Raw genomic sequence first — 19,365 nt, 5'->3', positions numbered from 1 at the left:
CTCCTTTCTGTCTACATGGTGCAGGTAATCAGGGTTACTATCATCTAATGAAAGCTCAAAGTGGAAAGGCACGTCCCATATGTCCTGGAGGTGTTTCTCTGGGGTTTGAATCAGCCTGGGATTTCCCCATTGTTCATGGAGGAAAGTCTATGGAGTAATTGAGAACAAACACTCGGGATCTCAGCTATAGGTGGACCTAATCTCCTCATCCACAGACACATAGATAAAGTTTTCAGATGTATCTAAATCACTTGTGTGTTTAATATCATTGCAGGTTGTATGCAAATATGGTATTGTATCTAAAGAACGTGGAGACAAATTCTTCTCTGGCTTTACAGTCTTTTAAACCTAGAGTAACTTAAGTTTCTACCAGCATTAGCACTCAGAATCTGACCTAAAGTCATTAAACAAGCCCTTTTCTGCATAAGCAGAGCCCCAAGACTTACCTGAGAAATTATGGATCTTATTATGTTATTGTGGATATTTTAAATCATAATCCATCATTATTCCATTATTTGTTTATTCATTTAATGTCCTCTTATCCTTTTAAACTTGCACATTCTCTTCTGTCAGGTAGCTTTTTCATTTGAATTTAAAGGGTATCTTTTTCTCTGCAGTACATTTCAATTCAGCAAATATAAATCAAGAGCTTTTTTGTTGTCTTTTGCCATTCTTTTCTGCTCTTGTGCCCAGTTATTTTAACTAGCGTTTGATCCTGTGTACATCTCAGTTGTTGTGAGCACTTATACACAAAACATGGTTCATGTCATTCCTGGCCTCTGACTGATGACCTTTTGACAAGTTCAGTATGATGGACAGCAAAAGTCTAATTCTATTGTCTCATTTTTTTTCCTGAGTCATCTGTAGAGAGATTTGGAAATGACACCCTCTCTCCACTCACTTTGAAAGACATTGACTAATCCTTTTTAGCATTATCTAACTTCATTAGGATAGAGGGAATCAAGTCAAATTTATGGATGTATGTCATTTACTGTTAATAACCAGGTCTTAATGGTTCAAGCTGAAGCACAACCCAGCTATCATCACTTCTCACCCCTTCCAGTTCTGGCACACTGTCCTGGTTTGTAGCTGGGACAGAGCTGGGTTTCTTTTTAGTAGCTACAACAGCATCACTGTGTTTTGGTTTCAGCTGGGATTTGTTATGAGAGAAACACTGAGAACATCCCAATGTTTTCATTTGTCACTGGAAGTTGAAGGACTTTGTGTTTTGCCAGTCTGCAAGTGCAGGATCTAGGGTGGGTGAGGAATTTTTAAATTAATAAGCTAAGTTGGCATTTGGATATGCCAATGGGATATTCCATATCCTATAACATCATGGTCAGGATATTCATGAGGGGCTCTTCCTCTCTTGCTCTCTCTGACTTTCGCTTGGGCTCCTGCTCTCTCTGGCTTTGCGGTTTCAGTTCGGGATTGTCGCTCCTCTGGGATCGTTATCTGGGAACGGACCGGGCTTGGTCAGCGAGTGGTGAGCAATTGCACTGTGTGTCACTCTATTCCATATTTTACTACTATTATTATTATTACTATTCTAATATTATTATTTTTTTAGTTTTATTTTATTTCATTTCAATTATTAAATTGTTAATTCTTCTGCTCCCTTTGTCCATCAGGGAAGCCTCCAGCTCTGTTTGATGTTCATTTTTCTCATTTGTTATGGACAACAGAAGGTCCAAGTCAGAAAACAATGCTGGATGACCCCATTTCCACAGATCAGTGTTGATTTTACATTCACATTTAAGAGTACACTTTTTGTGTTAGCCAGCTCCAGCACTGTGCCTGGGTGTAAATAAAGATACAGGTGGCTTTCTGCCTATACGGCTTATTTAAAGCTTAGTTTTGCTTTAGACCTTTGAGATTTATTTGCAGCTGAGGTGTTACAATGCATGTCCCTCACTCTTCTGAAGGACTGATGCTGAGAAGGTTTTGTGAGCAGTATCTGAACTTCTCCTCCATCCTACAGTGCACCCTAAGTCATGTATGTCCAGTGATACCAGTGCACGCTGTGTTGAGGTTCTTAGGTTGAAAGCCCACTGCCAGCCCATATCTTGTAGAGTTTCTCTACCTCCAGTCACCCAGGAATGTACATCTTTTTCTTCTAAATATTTCCCAGTAGACTATGATTGTAATATCAAAAGATCTAATGAGAAATTTGTCCTAGAGTTTGACAGCTCTGCTTTTAGTGTGAGAAAACAAACAGAGTTTACAAAACGTGCCTAATTAAGGGGAACATATGATGTTAAGAAGGGAGGAATTATCTGTATTTATTAAGGATCAAGATCTTCACACTTAAAAACATAACGTGTAGGAAAAGGAAAGGAAGAGAAAGGAAAATGGAGGATTTCCCAAAATCCAGGATACAATAAGCTTCAGGGCACTGGAGATGTGGTAGCAATAACTGCAGGCCAAGTGATAAGAAAAAAGAACAAAATAAGAAACTAAAGGCTGTGTCTGTCATGTGACATGCTGATACCGTGCCGTGGTTTGTACTATGGCATGAAATTATGAAATAGCACTAAATACTAAGCAGAAATCGTGCTGAAAGAATGATCTTGTGAGATCATGACTGAAGCAGATAAAGCAGGTTTGGAAAATATCTTGTCATGATTTACCCCCCAAGTTTCTACCAGATCTAACCACTTCAGCATTCAGTTTGGTGCAAGCTATAGCTGTCTGAAAGTCTCAGGTGTTTCCCAGTAACAGTAGGACAGATCAATAATAAAAATGGAACTAGAGATGTTCCAGTGGGCTCAGCAGCATCTCAAGAAGAGTAAATGATAAGAACTGCTACTGCTTTAATAGCTTCTGCTTGAAAAAATCGATTTCTGACCATGGAACATGATGACAGAGAAGCGGGACAGACTGCTACTCAGAGCAGACCTTCCTCTCTCCTTTAGAAGTTATTACAGAAAAGGGCAAGAAAAGCAAGAGGAAGACAAAAGCGAACAACCCTTAGCAATGACCGACCTCTCTTTGTATTAATTCAGGTTCCCATTAAAAGCCAATAAGAGGTTTTCTTCTTCTGAGATCAAAAAGCTAAAACCTCACCTATGACACAAACTTTTAGACATGTTTCTGAGTCTGAAGTGTGTATTTGAAACAGATGAGAGGCAAAAAGAATTTAAGAAAGAGAAGAACCTTCAGAGCTAGACACAGGCAACAAATTGCTTGGAATAGTGTTATCTCTCTGCATTTATTCAGTTCACCTGTTCAGTGTTTAACTCCTATTCAGATCAAAGACCTTTTATAAAGAAAATGTTCTGGTTTTAACTTGGTTCCACTAACTCCTCACTTCTCTTCTGATATGTCATGAATAAATCATGTCATTCCTCTACCAGGCCCTTTACTGGTTGGTATAACCCAATCTGCAAAGTCATTTTGATTCATATCTCTTCCACATCATTCCCAAATACATTTCTGGATCAGGAAATTGAATTAGAAGTTTTTCATGTGTTTGTTCCTATTCCAGAAAGTCTACCCCAATTAGTAAATTGTATGAGCAGTGTTTTGCTGTAGAATGTCTCTCCATTTTTCCCAAGGAAGAGTGATGAAAATAAATATTCACTGCAGAGCAGAGTTAGACCCCTTGTATAGGGCTATGAGGATCTTGGAGGCAGAGGAAGAAGATTTGGAGTCAACCCTCTGGGCTGTTTGTATGGGCAGCAGATCAAGGCAGACCAAGATCAAGGCCAGAAGATCTCATGGAACGTGCAGCTGAGCAGGTCCGTCAGGTGATAGTTGGAGGTTAAACTATCACAATGTCCAAAGGAGAACAGGAGATCAGTGGAACAGTGTATGAATAAACATATAAACAGACAATGTACAAGTAGAGTAGGTAGATTAATGCTCTTCCTTCAAGAAAAATGTGGATTACAAGGGTGTAAGTTAGAGGTGAATACAGTCATTAATGTTGTAGAGAAAGTAGGTGGGGAATGATTGTTTCATGGTGTATGAGAGAAGGGATGTTAAATGAAATTGTCCAACAGCAGGTCTAAAATAAGCATATGGAAGTATGTTTTCACAAAACATATAAAGAAATGGTAGGGCTGATAGACCTGGAAGGTACAAATGAATGGCAAAAGTATAAAGAGCTATCAGAATTATTGGAAAGAGGTAAGAACAATTCGTTAAATTCAATGGTTAGCTCATATGAACCTTCATTTGAGGGAGATTAGAAGATATTTCCACCATCACCAGGATATGCAAGATGCAAAGCCATAAAGTCATTTAGCTGCTTAACCTGCTCTGCTTTCTAGGAAGATTCAACCATTCTTCACTCAATCAGGGGGAAAAAAAAACAGGGGATACAGACAAAAGTGTCCTCCTTGTCAGTATCAGTAGTGTCGATTCATTCTTATTTGTCAATCCAAATAGAAAAGATGAGTAGTGTGGGATAGGAAGAGAAGAGGAGAATACTTCTTTCATCAGAATTAATAGAATTAAACAATTAGTAAAATATGAATAACCACAAACTTAATTAAAATCAGGAATACTTAGACATTTCCATCACGAGTTTACAAGTGTTAGTGGTTTGTTTTATTTATTTTATTTATTTTTATTTTATTTTATTTTATTTTATTTTATTTTATTTTACTGGGGTTTTTTGATGCTAAAAAAGAAATATTTGGAGGTTTTTAACCAAAACATGTCTCAGAATTTTGCCAGTCCTGCTTGTTGTCATTGAGAGGAATTTCCTTCCCTCTGTCTTTGCTACCCAGAGCAGAGAGTTTCTGAATCACCCTGTAGGTGAGGAAAAAATAGAAGAGGTGTGAACCATGTACCAGAATTTGTACAATCACAGGAGCTAATCAGAAGGAAAGACGGGAGCATTCAGCTAATTGCTTACAACCATCAATTCCATTTCCATAATAGGCATGCCATCAAACCATGCCGATTAGGAAATTAGAGAGGGCTTTGTGAACTCTAAAGAAGCATTTGCTTAAACCAGGAACAGCTGCTGGGCCAGATGGCGAAGTCCTGTCCCACAGCAGATATGATACTAGAAAGATGCAAAAGTGTGCAGAGGAAGGGCAATCTCTCCTCGTGCTTCGTGTACGTGATCATTAATCACTGTAGCACACTACAAGCAGATTTTCAAGGAGTACAGGCAGAGGAAGTGCATGAGGAAGAGTCGTGTTTTATTATACATACATAGTCCTGTGCAACTTGCTCTAGATGAATCTGCTCTGGCAGGGGGGTTGGACTAGATGATCTCCAGAGGTCCCTTCCAACCCCAACCATTCTGTGTTTCGGTGATATATTATACATATAGAAACTTACATTGACTTGAATGGCTCATCCTGTCTGGTTAACTTCACAGTTGGGTAGTGTTTAGTGTGCTGCAGAACAGCTAGTGTTGAGCTCAAGAGAGACCCTGCCAATCTCACTTGGGCTTGACCTGAAGCCCGTAACACATTTACACTTTTGTGGTCAATACATCTGCAAAAAGGCAGAGGTCATATCTTGGGCTGGGTAGATGAGGTGCTCAGAGATCTGGTTTAGTAGTGGACAGGTACAGTTGGACTCCATGATCTCAAAGGTCTTTTCCAACCAAATGACTCTATGATCAAAAAATGTGGGGATTTGATGAAACAATTATGGGTTGTCATGCTACACGTGAGCCTTTAAGGCTTTGTTGCAGTAAAACTTAGTGAAAACTGGTTATTCAGGCCTGCGGCTTCACCCCTTGCCTTTCAGGAATGTTTTATGCCTTGACTGTCATAAACACTGATATAAATGAACCAAAGGTCTAGCCTCATATTTGCACTTGTAATTCGCTTCTGTAAGCAGTGGCTTTTATACCACAACCTGCTGGTTAGTTTCCCATCCTGGTTCTCCAGCAGTAGCTATAGTTCCTTTAGCTTGTATAAGGATTAACTCTGCATGTTGTATTTGTCAGCTCTAGAGAACTAACTTCCCCCCCCCCTTTAATTTCTGCACTGTTATTTTGCTCCCTTTGTACATTCATCCCCTCCTACCTGGCAGGGAGCTTTATGAAAAGGTCATCACCTCATTCTTTTTAAAACTTCATCTTTAAACTCTTTTGTCCTGATATCTGCAAAGAGAGAAGACAGCAGTGAAAGAGTTGTGGTGCTGAGATCCCTCTTAATTGTCTCCCTGTGGTGCTTTACTCAGGTCTCAGATCCACAATCGGGTTATTGCATCTTAGCAATTATTGTGCATCTGATCAGCCTGTACATCAGGATCCCTCCATGCCTGATTTACACCTTTGGCAGCCATGGAGAGATTTCACTTGCTTCACACTACAATGAAAACAGTTTAGCCTGGTTACCTTACTCCTCTTGACCACATGCAGAGTTGCTGTGGATGAGCTGGACAGTATATCACTGCAACATCTCATAAACTATATCCCATCCTCATGGGACCATACACCTGGTGCTTCTCCAGAGGTTGTGCACACCTGAAATGGGAATCAGGGATTTTGTTTTGTGCTCCTGACAGCACCCAGAAGAGGGTTTCTGTTACACACAAGGCTTCCATTTGCAAATGTACTTCTGAAGTAATGAGTCCTTCTTACACTTTCTAATTGTCTTTGCATTCTGTAACTGTGGCCAAATTGAAACACAGGAGGCTCCACCTGAACATAAAGAAACACTTTTTTTTTACTGTGAGGGTGACCAAGCACTGGAGCAGGTTGCCCAAAAGGGTTGTGGAGTCTCCATCTTTGGAGGCTACAAGGATATCCAAAAGTTATCTGGGCATGCTTTGGAGCAACCAGCTCTAGGTGGCCCTGCTTGAGCAGGCAGATTGGATCAGATGATCTCCAGAGTTCTTTTCCAACCTCAGCCATTCTGTGATTCTGTGAAAGCAGGAAGCTGAGTTCTGGTAAGATGTTATGAGGTTATTGTTATCATAAATGAGAGTTACTTGTGGCTTTTTCAAATAAAATATATATATATTTTTATTTTTTTAAATGGAAAACTTAATCTCATCAAAATGGATGTGGCTTTTAGGGGTAGATGCACCAGTTTGACAGTTGTAACATTTCTGATCAAAATCAAATGCAAACTCCACAAAAGGCAGATTATTTCGTGGCTATTAACTAATACCACCCTACTGAGGGGACTCAGTTCATACCAGGTACTTGAACCTTCTTTTTCCAAAACGTAGAGGAGAGCCTGGAGAACAAACCTGCTAGAAGTAGGGTGCTTTCCAGCTCTCGCAGTGAATCTCCTCCACTGTGCATTGCTTATTATGTGTTACTGGGTTATAAACCCCTGATCTCCTTTCCATTAATTCTCCAGGAATACAGTTTGAAAAGATTTAGCTTCAGTCTGATAGGAAATGGGAAAGTTTCAGAAACCTTGTGAACTTTCAAAGGCTGGAGAGACCATTTCCAAATCCAAAAACTCTCCAGTTTTCCAAATTCTGTGTTTGTTTTCAGAAAGTAATCCAATAATTAGTATTAATTAGAATTGTTGTTTGCTCTGAAGGGAGACATCATCCATCACTTGAGCCAAAATTGTGGTGTGGTAAAATCTATATCTTCTAACCTTGTACTTTTTGCACCTCCAAAGCATCTAGTATGGAACATGAGAGTTATTAGAAAGGTTTGTTGTATCACACAATGTGTGTGAATTTGCACATCAAAAAGTTACGTGAGCAGCAAAGTGTGGTAGAAAAATTTCTCTGGGCAGTGAGTTTCCCTAAAATCAGGGATATTTTTATTACTACTTTTAAATCCCAGTGATGCTGTATCATTGTGATTCCCTCTACCTTAGTTTCCACATCTGCTAAAGCATTAAGACAACTTTTGAAAGTATTCTTGAGAGCAGTGAGAACAATTACAAAGGAATCAAACAATTGTGAGGAAGTGCACTTAGAAAGAAGAAATAGGAGAAATTTGGGAAAATTAAACTGAAAGAAGCACCCCTGGGTTCACTGAGAATAAGAAGTGAAGAATCAAAACCAGCGTGAAAGCTAAAGACATCCCCAAACAGAGAGGAGGAGTTTTGAGCAGGAAATAGGAAGCAGAAAAGTTGAGATAATGGGATCTATTGTAATGAAGAAGAAATAACAGAAATTACGTAACACTTCCAAAGAAAAAAGTACTGAACAGTCGTGTCCTTGATGAGTTTGCCCAAGATCTCTTATGATCCTGATATGAACTCTGGTAAAAAGAAATGCAAACAATGACCGTGCAGAAAAGGTCTGGGGAACAGGAACCCACCAAACTGTACTAAACCTTACTAACATCTTTTGGAGCAGCTCTTAAAATGAACAGAGGCACCGGAGCCCTCATGGAATTTAGAACTGTTGTAAAGACAAATTACAGGGACAAGTTTTAGTGTCAAAACCCACCTTGTCACAAGGTTTCAAGAAGAAAATTAAGCCAGGGGATAGGCTGCTGCTGATTTCAGTGCAAGACGGGTCTCTGGTTAGAAAGATGTTCAGATGACTCAATTGTCAGAAATTCCTGGAGGTGATGCTTGAATATTTTCATGACTCATAGCTACATAAATGATTTGCTCCTGTTTGCAGAAATTTTATTATTCCTATGTGCAAAGAACCCATTGTTGGAAATGTTTGCAAAGCTCTTGAGTTTCACTGATGCAATTCTTCATCTACGAAGCGAGTTTTGACTACTCTTTGTTCATTCTGGTTTATTGTACCAAGTTTCCAGTTGGGGGTGGCAGATAGTTTCATGTGATAATTTACACAAAAGGAACGCCACAGTGATAGGATTTGAGTGAGATATACAGGGTAGGGACTGGTGGTCAGAGTGAGTGCTGGGGAAATTTGCAATGTGCTGTTGGATGTATTGCTTCTTTGTTATTTCTGTTTGATAAACATCTATCTTAACCTTTTAGACTAAGAACCTCTTAGGTTAAGGCCTATCCTAGTCAGATTGTTGGTTTATCCTTCTTTTGCTTGATTAATGTCTCTACAGCCCCTTAGTGTGGGTTTGACATCCAGCTGGGACAGAAAGCAGAGATGTCTTACAAAGGGAGAACTGCTTTTCAGTGGACAGTCCCTTTACAATTCCAGATGGACCAGGAAGTTCAGAGTACGAGGGAGGCATGCAAACTTCATTGTTTTGTCAGTTTTGGCTGACGGAGGGAGACCTCCTTATGATAAGTAAAGCTCTTTCTAGCTGGTTGGAGGCCCTAGGCACTCAACTTACTTAAGAGTCCAGGAAATCTTCCTGCCTTTGAGTATACATGTTAAAACAGGCAATACAGGTTGTCAGTATCTGGTTTTTCTCCCCTCATAGCCAAATTTTTGAAGTGTTTGGTTCTCAGACAAGAGTGCAGTAGATTTCCCAGGAATCACATTTGATCAGGGCTTATTTTGTAAGCAAGGTCTGGGTTTCAAGGACTCCATTCAGTTCCCAGACCTCTGACCTTACCTGCATAATTTGAAATGAGCACTTTATCTCTGTCTTTTCTTCTTGCAAGTGAAGTGAAAGATGTAAATACTTCACTGCTCTGTTTAGATGAAAAATTTTCCAGGAAGAAAGGCAATATGATAATAACACTCTCAAATAATATTGGTGCAGTGCCAACAACCAAAGGTCTGTGTACAACTGGCATTATGGTACCATTGGAAAAGATGTTTTGTGGGCACCTCAGTCTTAAAATGTATTTGTTTTTGAGGTCTGAACTTTATGACCCAATGGGTCCCTCCCTTTTATGTGTTCTGTGGAATGTGAACACTTTGTAACAGAGAAAAAGTCTGAGGCTTTTACTCTAAGTATTACAAGAAATGTGTTCTGACATTTGAATCAACAAAAGGCAGACATTTGATTAACAGCAAGCTGAACATTTCTTTTTAAATTATCCTTTTCTTTTTTCTTCCAGGGAACGTGACCAGGAATTGTACAAGCCAGGGCTGGACGGATGTATACCCTGCGCCGTATGCTGTAGCTTGTGGATATGATTCCAACAGCACTCCGGGGGAAGAGGTTTGTAAACCTGGAGGGGTAGACATGAAGATTTTCCAGGAATTGATATCAGAATCTCATGATCTTCCCATGCCCATTTTTTTTCCATTCCGATTCTGTTTCCTTGAGAAGGAAGGATCCTCTTTAGGATCCCTGGAAGCAGAGATCAAATATCTGGTCAAAGAGATGATCATCCCTTTGATTTCCAAGGGTGGTGTCAAGAAATTAGCAACTGAGGAGATCAGAGCAGTGTCTCTGTGATGCCCACACATAACTTCAGGTGCTTGATTTTCCATGTTCATCTTTGAATCAAGCCCTCCACATTTATATTTATCCTTAAGTAGATATGGTGGTTCCAGTATTTCTAGGCCAACATAAGTATCAAAAGATCAAAAGGGATAAAAGGATATGACTCACTTGCCATCAGTGCTGCTCTGCTGATCTCAACCAACTACAAAACTGTAGGGAACACAAATTTTCAGGCAATGTTACTGAATTTTGTAAGGAAATCTGCAAGCTCTCTGAGATACTCCCTGTATGTAAATTAGTAATCACTGACCTAGGTTTAATTAGCTTTATAGAGTATTGTCATTACACAGGAAGGAGTTTGTTATTGGTTTGCTGCGTGCTGAGACGTGAAGGGTAAAGTCTAAAGAGGACAACAATCATGGAATCATAGAATCATGAATCATAGAATCATATCACAGAATCCTAGAATCATAGAATCACGAATCATAGAATCGTAGAATGGTTTGGGTTGGAAAATACCTTTAAAGGTCATCTGATCCAACCCCCCTGCAGTGAGTAGGGACATCTTCAACAACAAATGTTGTCAGAAGCAAGATTTACCTCACCTAACTAAAAGTTCAACAGCTAATCTAAACTAGTCATCTATAGTTGTCCCATAGACAACAAGAAAAATCTTATGCTAGAAAAGAACTATATTTCACTTCAACTGCATATATATATTAAACTCATGTCCATACTTTTTTTTCTGTTATATGCCCTATGTCAATGTTTGTGAATGTGGGATGTAGGAATCTCAATAATGAATAAATAAGTATGGTGAGAGGCCTTTGTGTATGGTCACACATTGCCAAGGCACTCAAAGAGTTAACAGAGAAGCTGAACAGAACTGAGCCAGCCTTAATAGGTAAAGAATACAGAAAATAGCAAAGAGAAAGTTACACAAAGAATTCCTACTTCTACTGAAGAGAGCCTTTGAGGTCAGCTACCACTTCACATCCTCAAGTGTCCCATTCCTCAGATCAAGTTGTGTGGTACCAGTTGCACATTGCAAAAGCCATTGTTACGGGTCTGCTCTTGGAAGGTTCTCCATTGAGAGCTCTGGTTTATGTTCCAGCTGCAAAGGGGATTTGGGAATTCCTGGGACATGCTTTGGCGACCCAGTGGATTGCAGTGTTGCCAGAGTGCTGCGTTACCAAGAGAACACGTATTGTGTTCTTTTAATTCTTTCTTAATTATTTTCTCTCGATTTCCGTGGTTTTGTCATGCTGCTTAAGTCTAATTTGTTTGAAAGGTGACTGAGGGGGGTGAACATGCAGTACTAAACTGTGAAGAAGAATAGATTTTTTGTTGTTGTTAAATTGTCTGTCAGTTTGGGGAGAAAGCAAGGGAATAGGAAAAAAGGAGAACAGCAGGCTGTATGAGACATGAGGTCCAGAACAGACTGATAACCTTCCATGCTTAAAACACTTCATGTACTTTTAACGTCTACTCATATCAAGTCAAAAACAACAAGAAAAATATGAAAAATAAATAAAGGCCATGTGTAAGATTTTAGTTGTGAATTCTGGCAGTCCCTAAGAAGCAGATGATGTAGGCATCAAAGCAGTGTGCACTTATGATCTTGGCAGTAATAATGATTCCTTCTCCAACTTAACCTTGAAAATCCACATATTAGCAAATAGGGAGGAGGTTGTTTTGCTGTCCCATTGTCAGACATGACCCATAGTTTCTCCCTTTTGTGCCTCAGTCTGGAACCTCTGCTGTTCCTTACCACAGTGCAAGTGCCTCCATGCAGTGCAGATGAGTGAGGCTTAGATATGACCATACCATACTGGGTGACACCATCACCATAGCAGCTTCCTGGCATTATATGGATGAGATCAGGTAGATAAATTGACCTGAAAACCTTGTTATGAATTATGTATTCAGAGTTACTGACCCAAAGCTCTTAGTGATGTGGATTCATTGAATGGGGCTGTAAAGTTATTGTGCTTTTAGCCATCTCTGAGATCTGTGGTCTAAGAAGCAATGTAGATACAACCAGTGTAAACTTTGCACTCTCTGAAACCTCTGTTTTAACACCCCTCCAAGCTGGCTTGTGCAAATCCTAGAGGATTATTTTCATTGCAGCCTCACTGGTTCTGTAAAGTACCAAGTACTTCTCAAGACCTGTGAAAATAGCATATAAAAATGTCAACTCTCACTGTTATTAAAGAGTGTTTTCCCAAACAAGGTTGGGTTTACATCTTAAATCTAAACTGCTCTTTGCAGTTTTGTTTTTTTGATTTTTTTTTATTAAAAAAAGGTGGCAAGGAGAACAGAGGAGGGTCAATCAAGGGCTGGAAAAGTAAGATTTTCCACAAACTGAGTTAGATTCTCATAAAAAACTTAGATTTTTCATTGATTAAGCAAATGTCCAAATATCAACTGATCTTTTTTAAGCTGAAAATCAAAATATATGGATTTAGAGTGTTGCTGAGGGGCTTTGGGAGAGCTAGAGTTTTGTTGCCTTGTTTCTTCATTTTATTTGGACCAAGTTCCCCAGTTGGATTTAAGTCCTGTGGTGCTCCATGCTTGTAGATTCCCTCTGTGTGCTGTCAAAGAGAAAAGCCATGAACTAATTTCCAACTTAACATGTATTTCTGTATGAACATATCGATGATTTCAGTGAGAACATTTTTTTACTTGTCAAAACACAATACCTAGCTTCCACAAAAGCAAACCAATTTCCAGACGAGTTCTGTCCTCAAACTTCCTTAATAAGATGAAGCTTATCATACTCACCACCTCAGAGCTCACGTGTCAGTATGCTGTTTCACTGAATATTAGTCATTCTTGTTCCACAAGATTATAACCATGTAGCTGTCTGCAAGTGTCAAATCAGACTTCTTCCCTCCTGCATGAACTTTTCCCTTGTGTAGCTGTAACCTGGTTTTGGTGTGATCTGAGCTCTACTGCAACCTTACACGTTCTTCTTATTCACACCGGAGGTATTTGAGTCAGGTGCTCTACTGGATGTGATTTTAAAGGGTGAAGGAGTTGGTGGGGTTTTTCTTAAAAGAATGGAGTAGGTTGACCATGTGTCACCAAGAAAGTTAGTAAACGCTGGGTGATGGTGTATTTAGGAATGAATGTTGGTAGCTCTTTGAAAGTCCTGTTTTGTTTCTTTCCTTCACATTAGCAAACGGCTTTCTATGGCACAGTCAAGACTGGCTACACCATTGGACATACCTTATCGCTCATTGCTCTCACGGCTGCTATGATCATTTTATGTCTCTTCAGGTAAGACCATGAGTAAAAAAGGCAAAGGTAAGGGTATGACTCAAAGGACATAGTGGCTGTTTAAGCTCAAATAAATCAGCTGTGTTGGTTATAGGCCATGAGTGTTACAGGTGGATGCAAAAGATTTCTGTAAAGTCTCAGGTGGATAGGGGAGGAAAGTTCCTCCATCTTTTGGTATCACTTTGGTTTTCTGGTATGTGATTTGTGGCCTTTGTGTGAGAGTTATAACCCACATCCAATTATTTAGGTGGGATTCATCTCACTAAATGTAGATTGTTATATGATGAATCTCTGTATTAGAGGCCATTATCCCATAACCTTTTATAGTCCACAGAGACCTAGTCAGTGTGGTGTATATGGATACTATGGAATGATGCATTTCCACTAAAGTGGGTTTTCAAAATGATACAGGTGAATCGCAGCCTAAAACTACCTCCTAACGTCTATTTCAGAAGCACTGCCTACTATAGCTCTATGGCTAGACATAGATACCCAGAGCCATATTAGACATGCTGGAACCTCTGAGATGTGCTCAAGGTTAGCAAATACGATACAGGACCTTCAGGAAACCCAGGCCCTTGTGGATTGGTAGGCAGATAGTCTACAACATATCAAACGGCATTAGATGCCTAGATTACAGCAAATAAATTCATCCTCAGCTTCTATTGTTTATAATAGATTCAGGCATCTAGATTTGGATGCCTTCAATGAAGAAATCTGCACATAAGGTAATCTCCTATTATAATCTTGTTTATGTATAGGGAAAACAGCAAAAAGCAGAACTCTGTGAGATGGAAGAACCTTCTAGATGTGATTCCACCTCTTCAGGCCACTCTGCAGTAGCTGAAATGCATTATATGGTTGTCCAATTTGTGACAGTGTGGTCCAGATATCACCACCAAAGAAAGCTGTAGGAACCAGAACACATTCTAGGATAACTCTCACACTTAGACCAAGGCTGGCTTCACTCTTCAAGATCTTTGCACTTCTCGGCACACACACTCTCTCCGCTCCTCTTACAAGTGAAGAGTGAATCAGAAACACATGCAAATTATCTCATCTCAGCAAGGTACAAGGTGCCAACCAAGCTGGTGAAACTGCCAGGATTCACACTCTTCATTTGTGGGGAAGGAGTGTAATTTGACTTGCCTTCACCTGCAAGTGCAGAAGATTCAACTCGGTCACATTATCTTGCCATCATCAGAGATTAACAGCGTAAACTCTGCCAATGCACAGTGACTCATTAAGAGGTGGTGATTTGATCATGTTGCTGAGTGAGGTCTGTTGTGGTTCTGATGAACTGTACAAAGTACCCATTTCCAGAATATTGGGCCTTTCACTTTAGCTGGTGTAAAGTCTTGCTTGAAAAAAAAACCAAACAAACTACTCTATCAAAATTCACCTTCAAAATATTAGTGGGCAAGGGACAGAAAAACCTTGATGTTGGTCTCAATATCATTAATAACTAGTAATTTTTAAGTGAAAATATAGTTCACATTGCTCCAGAAAGCCTGTAATATGTGTTAATTTTGGCAGCAACTGCTGAGAATTTATTTCACATCCTGAAGAAACATTTCACTTCGAAAATCATTGTGGCAGTACAAACATTCTGCAGAAAACAGACCTTTATTTTGAGCACACTTTGATCAGTCAAAAATACTTCTTTTCCAGGGGACAGCAGTGTGATGGACCTGTTTTCTGTCATTCTGTATTTTGACCTTTTTTTCTGAGAATTGGAAAAGATGCAACACTGCTGCAGATATATGGATTGCCACATGTTTTGTGGATTTAAAAAGGCTTAAGTGGATTTCCAGCGACTTACATCAGAACATAGTCTGTCTCAGGGTTTCTAATGTTTAATTGTAAGTCTATTTCTTGGCTTTGGAGAAGCCTTGCTATTCAGAAATGTTGTTTCATCTTTTCCCAACAGAAAGCTACACTGTACTCGAAATTATATTCATATGCATCTCTTCATGTCCTTCATAATGAGAGCCATCGCAGTCTTCATAAAAGATGTCATCCTCTTTGAAAGTGGAGAATCTGAACACTGCTTTGTCAGTTCAGTAAGTAGCCATGTACGTTGAAGCTTCCACCTTATTCTGTTGCCCCTCTTAAACAATACACCAAAAATTACCTTGCAAATGCACGTGAGACAGTACTTTGGGAAGATTTCCATTTTTTTTCTCATTTGAAAGAAACAAATACATGATTCCTGCAGGTTAATTTGTGTAAGTGTCCTGGTTTTTGGCTGGGACAGAGAACAAAAAGGCATGAAATAAATTAGCAGGATCAAAAGTTTATAGAGGCATCTGGTCCTTTCTGAGGGCAAACCCATAACTGGGGATCTATAAGATTTTGTGGTTCCTGTCAGTCCTGTGTCCATCTCCCAGTCCTGTTATATAGAAATGTTATCAGAATTCATCCAAATATTTTATTTTTATTTTTTTTAAAAAAAGAACTCTTCATAATAAATTCATAACTTTAGATGAACTACTTGCTGGTATTAGCAGGCAACTGGGCACAGCAATCTGACAGATCCCTCCTGGACCTTTTTTTTTACATCATACAGCACCAGAAAATGACTCTCTTTTCCCTTCCATCCACCCAATTTCATCACCTTCTGACTTTTCTATATCCTTACCCTGAGTCCTGTCCCTGTTGTTATAATGACATTTCTGCTTGAGGACCTCTCCGTTGATACCAAAGAGCAGCCTGCTCTCAGCTTTTCCCCAAGAACTGTCTGCAGCACGATGTGTTCCCATTATAGTGTCCACATACTACCCTCTATTTTTTTCCCCTCTATGGTTCACTGGGATCTCTATTCTTTAACAATGAGGTTTTATTGTGAAGGTCCATGAATGATTAGAGTGACATATAAACTGGAATAAACAATTGCCTGGTGTCTGCTGCCACAGATAACTGCCAATGCTAATTGGCAGAGGAGCCAAGAACCCAATGAGCCGTAGAGTTTGAACTAACCTCTCAACCCTACGGGAGTTTGCACCGGGTTGTGACTGCAGAAAGCTATGTGAGAAGTGTTTGCTTCAACCATCCATCCAGAAGCACTTCTGTGTATCAGTACAGGACTTTGTCCTGCAGGAGCCACAGCTCCTGAAAGCCAACATGCTTTCAGGCAGGCCCATGGCTACCACCTTTGTGTGTTTTTCTCCTCATTAGAGGATTTTCATGTTAAATGCCACCACGGGATGGGTGGCTGGATGATACACAAGGGTTATAAAAATATGTGGAACAAACCTGTCTCTTACACATGAAGCTCAACATACCCCTTACAAAATCTGCACCAGTATTGACCCAACAATTAGAACAACCTTTTAGGTCACGGGGAAAAAATACCTACATGAAATGCCATCAAAGTACCTCTCCTAATATTCATCTATTTGCAGAAGTAGTTATAAAATCCATTGTGTTTCTGTGGGTTTGGTTGGGTTAGGTTGGCTTGAGTTAAGTTAAATAATCAGTTTGTTTGTGCTTTGAACTTGCAAGATAAAGTTTTGACTTGGGAGGCTTGGATACTAGTTCATATACCCAGGGACTAATACACAATTTACTGAAGGTTTTGTGGCGAGATACGGCCTTGAGTTCATTCACTCTGAGGAGAAATTTGAACAAACAGTTCAGTTTACTGAATGCTCTCACCACTATGCTGTTTTCAAAGAGGGCAAAACCAAAGCAATATAAATGTTTTATTAGAAGAGAAAGTACTGCATTTGATTCCTTTGAGGGAAAAAGGATAAAGGCATCCCCCCCTTCCAGAACAGATTCAGGGCTAGAAAATCCAAATAAACAGAGATCTCTCTCAGTATTCCTGATGGAGAGATCAAATTCCTGAATTTGGCATTACCTGTTGCAGTAAGAAGACTTGTGCACCAGCCACACACAAAATATTTTAAGCTTTTTACCAACATATGTGTCAATGCTCCAATCAAGTAGAAGCTCCACTACATGAAGGTGTTTATGTCATTGAAAAAAACTTCTTCATAGGCTTGGCCACAATAGCATTTTTATTTCATTTTACCTAGTGTGGGAAACCTCAGTTACAGTGTTAATTCTATGGCATTTTAAACTCAAATAGTTTTGGATTACCATTGAGTTCAACATGAAAACCCTGAAAAAATAAGTTTATTGAGCATTTTTTTGAGCCACAGAACCTGAGAATGCAGCAATAAGCATTTTGGGGCCAATGCAGCCAAAATATATATGATGAGCATCACCAAGCTATAAATCATGTGAGCCACCATACACTGGGGGGTGTTTACAGAGTGATGTGTGGCACCTGTAGACTCCTTGAATTCCTTTCTCCTTTCTTGTTAAACTCACTCTTACGGGAAAGAAGAATCATAGAATGGTTAGGATTGGAAGGGACCTTCAAGATCATCCAGTTCCAGCCCCCCTGCCAGCAGCAGGGACACCTTCCACTACATCAGGTTGCTCAAAGCCTCATCCAGCCTGGCCTTCAACATTTCCAAACCTGGCCTTCAACATTTCCAGGGAGGAGCAGCCACAGCTTCTCTGGCCAACCTGTTCCAGTGTCTGACCACCCTCACAGTGAAGAACTTCTTCCTAATATCTCATCTAAACCTCCCCTCTTTCAGTTTAAACCCATTTCCCCTTGTTTTGTCATTAACTGCCCTTATGAAAAGTCCTTCCCCAACCTTCTTGTAGCCCCTTCAGGTACTGGGAGGCCGCTATAAGATCTCCCCAGAGCCTTCTCTTCTCCAGGCTGAACAGCCCCAACTCTTTCAGCCTGTCCTCATAGGAGAGGTGCTCCAGCCCTCGGATCATCCTCATGGCCCTCTTCTGGATTCGTTCTAAATGGTCCATGTCCTTCTTGTGTTGGGGGCTCCAGAACTGGACACAGTACTCCAGGTCGGGCCTTACAAGAGCGGAGTAGATGGGGAGAATCACCTCCCTCGACCTGCTGGCCACGCTTCTCTTGATTCAGCCCAGGACACGTTTATTGGCCTCTGGGCTGCAAGCGCACATTGCCGGCGCAATCCAGTGTGTTCAGAAGTGCCATTACTCTGTGATTTATGAGCATGGAATAGGGATAGTTACCCCATTTACCATGGTAATTCTATTTTTACATCTAAACTCAACTCTGAGTCATCTGACGCAGAGGCTAGACCAGCTAAAGCTAATCACCATCTTAGAAATACTCACAAAACTGCCCCCAGAAATCAAACAAGTATTCCTAAGAGACAAAATAGAAAGGCCGAGTCCCTCAAAGACTCATGGTTACGTAACCTTTGTTGAAATCAGTGGAAGAGAAATGCTTAAATAGCCTTGAGGATCACAGTCACGGGGCTTAAAGTTGCTTCTTATGTGAGGAAAAGCAAACATAAGAGCTTCTTGCTGAATTCAACAGTGTTGTATTTGAGGAAACCTGCGTGAGAACTGGGCAAGGCACGTGGACCATGTTTTTTGTCAATGTAAACTGGTACAGCTCCATTATTTTAATAGAATTTTCAAGGTTTCTCCAAATGCAGGATCTGATCCTGCCATACTTTGTAAGCCCATAAAACAGAGGTTGTCTTATGTAACTTCCATATTAGCAGAAACTTGTAAATGCCTTGCCATTTACAACTGCCTTTCAGCTGGCATTAAAGAAGTGAAAGTTCAAAGAAAGGCCAAGCTTATCTCAAGGGACTTTAGAGTCCATATGAGTTGAGCTATGCTAGAGAAGTGATGCTCTAACCAGAAAAATAATACTTTATCCAGGTTCAGTAGTGGCCCAGCCTTGGTGCAAGTGAAAATGGTGGCACAGGAAAGAGATATGGAAATTGGACCCAATTGTTTCTTCCTAATGTCTCTATCCTTTCACAGTCATGATGGAAGCAGGCAAGACCTAGCTTGCTGAAGTAGTGTGTGTGTCCACGTGTACAGCTGTACAG

General features: G+C 40.0%; 1 protein-coding gene across 2 annotated transcripts in view; it reads left to right on the top strand.

Moving 5' to 3' along the window:
* Positions 1-19,365, top strand: part of LOC104529617 (vasoactive intestinal polypeptide receptor) — a 73,518-nt gene that overhangs the window by 26,246 nt on the left and 27,907 nt on the right. For both annotated transcript variants that reach the window (XM_010173965.1, XM_010173966.1), the window contains 3 exons: positions 9,840-9,943; positions 13,353-13,453; positions 15,384-15,516. In XM_010173965.1, coding sequence (XP_010172267.1) covers positions 9,840-9,943; positions 13,353-13,453; positions 15,384-15,516 — 338 coding nt within the window. The remainder of the gene's footprint in view (positions 1-9,839; positions 9,944-13,352; positions 13,454-15,383; positions 15,517-19,365) is intronic.

Source organism: Antrostomus carolinensis, unplaced genomic scaffold (genome assembly GCF_000700745.2).
Source record: "Antrostomus carolinensis isolate BGI_N321 unplaced genomic scaffold, ASM70074v2 scaffold9408, whole genome shotgun sequence".
In the NCBI taxonomy this organism is placed as follows: Eukaryota; Metazoa; Chordata; class Aves; order Caprimulgiformes; family Caprimulgidae; genus Antrostomus; species Antrostomus carolinensis.
This window is presented reverse-complemented; position numbering and strand designations above follow the sequence as displayed.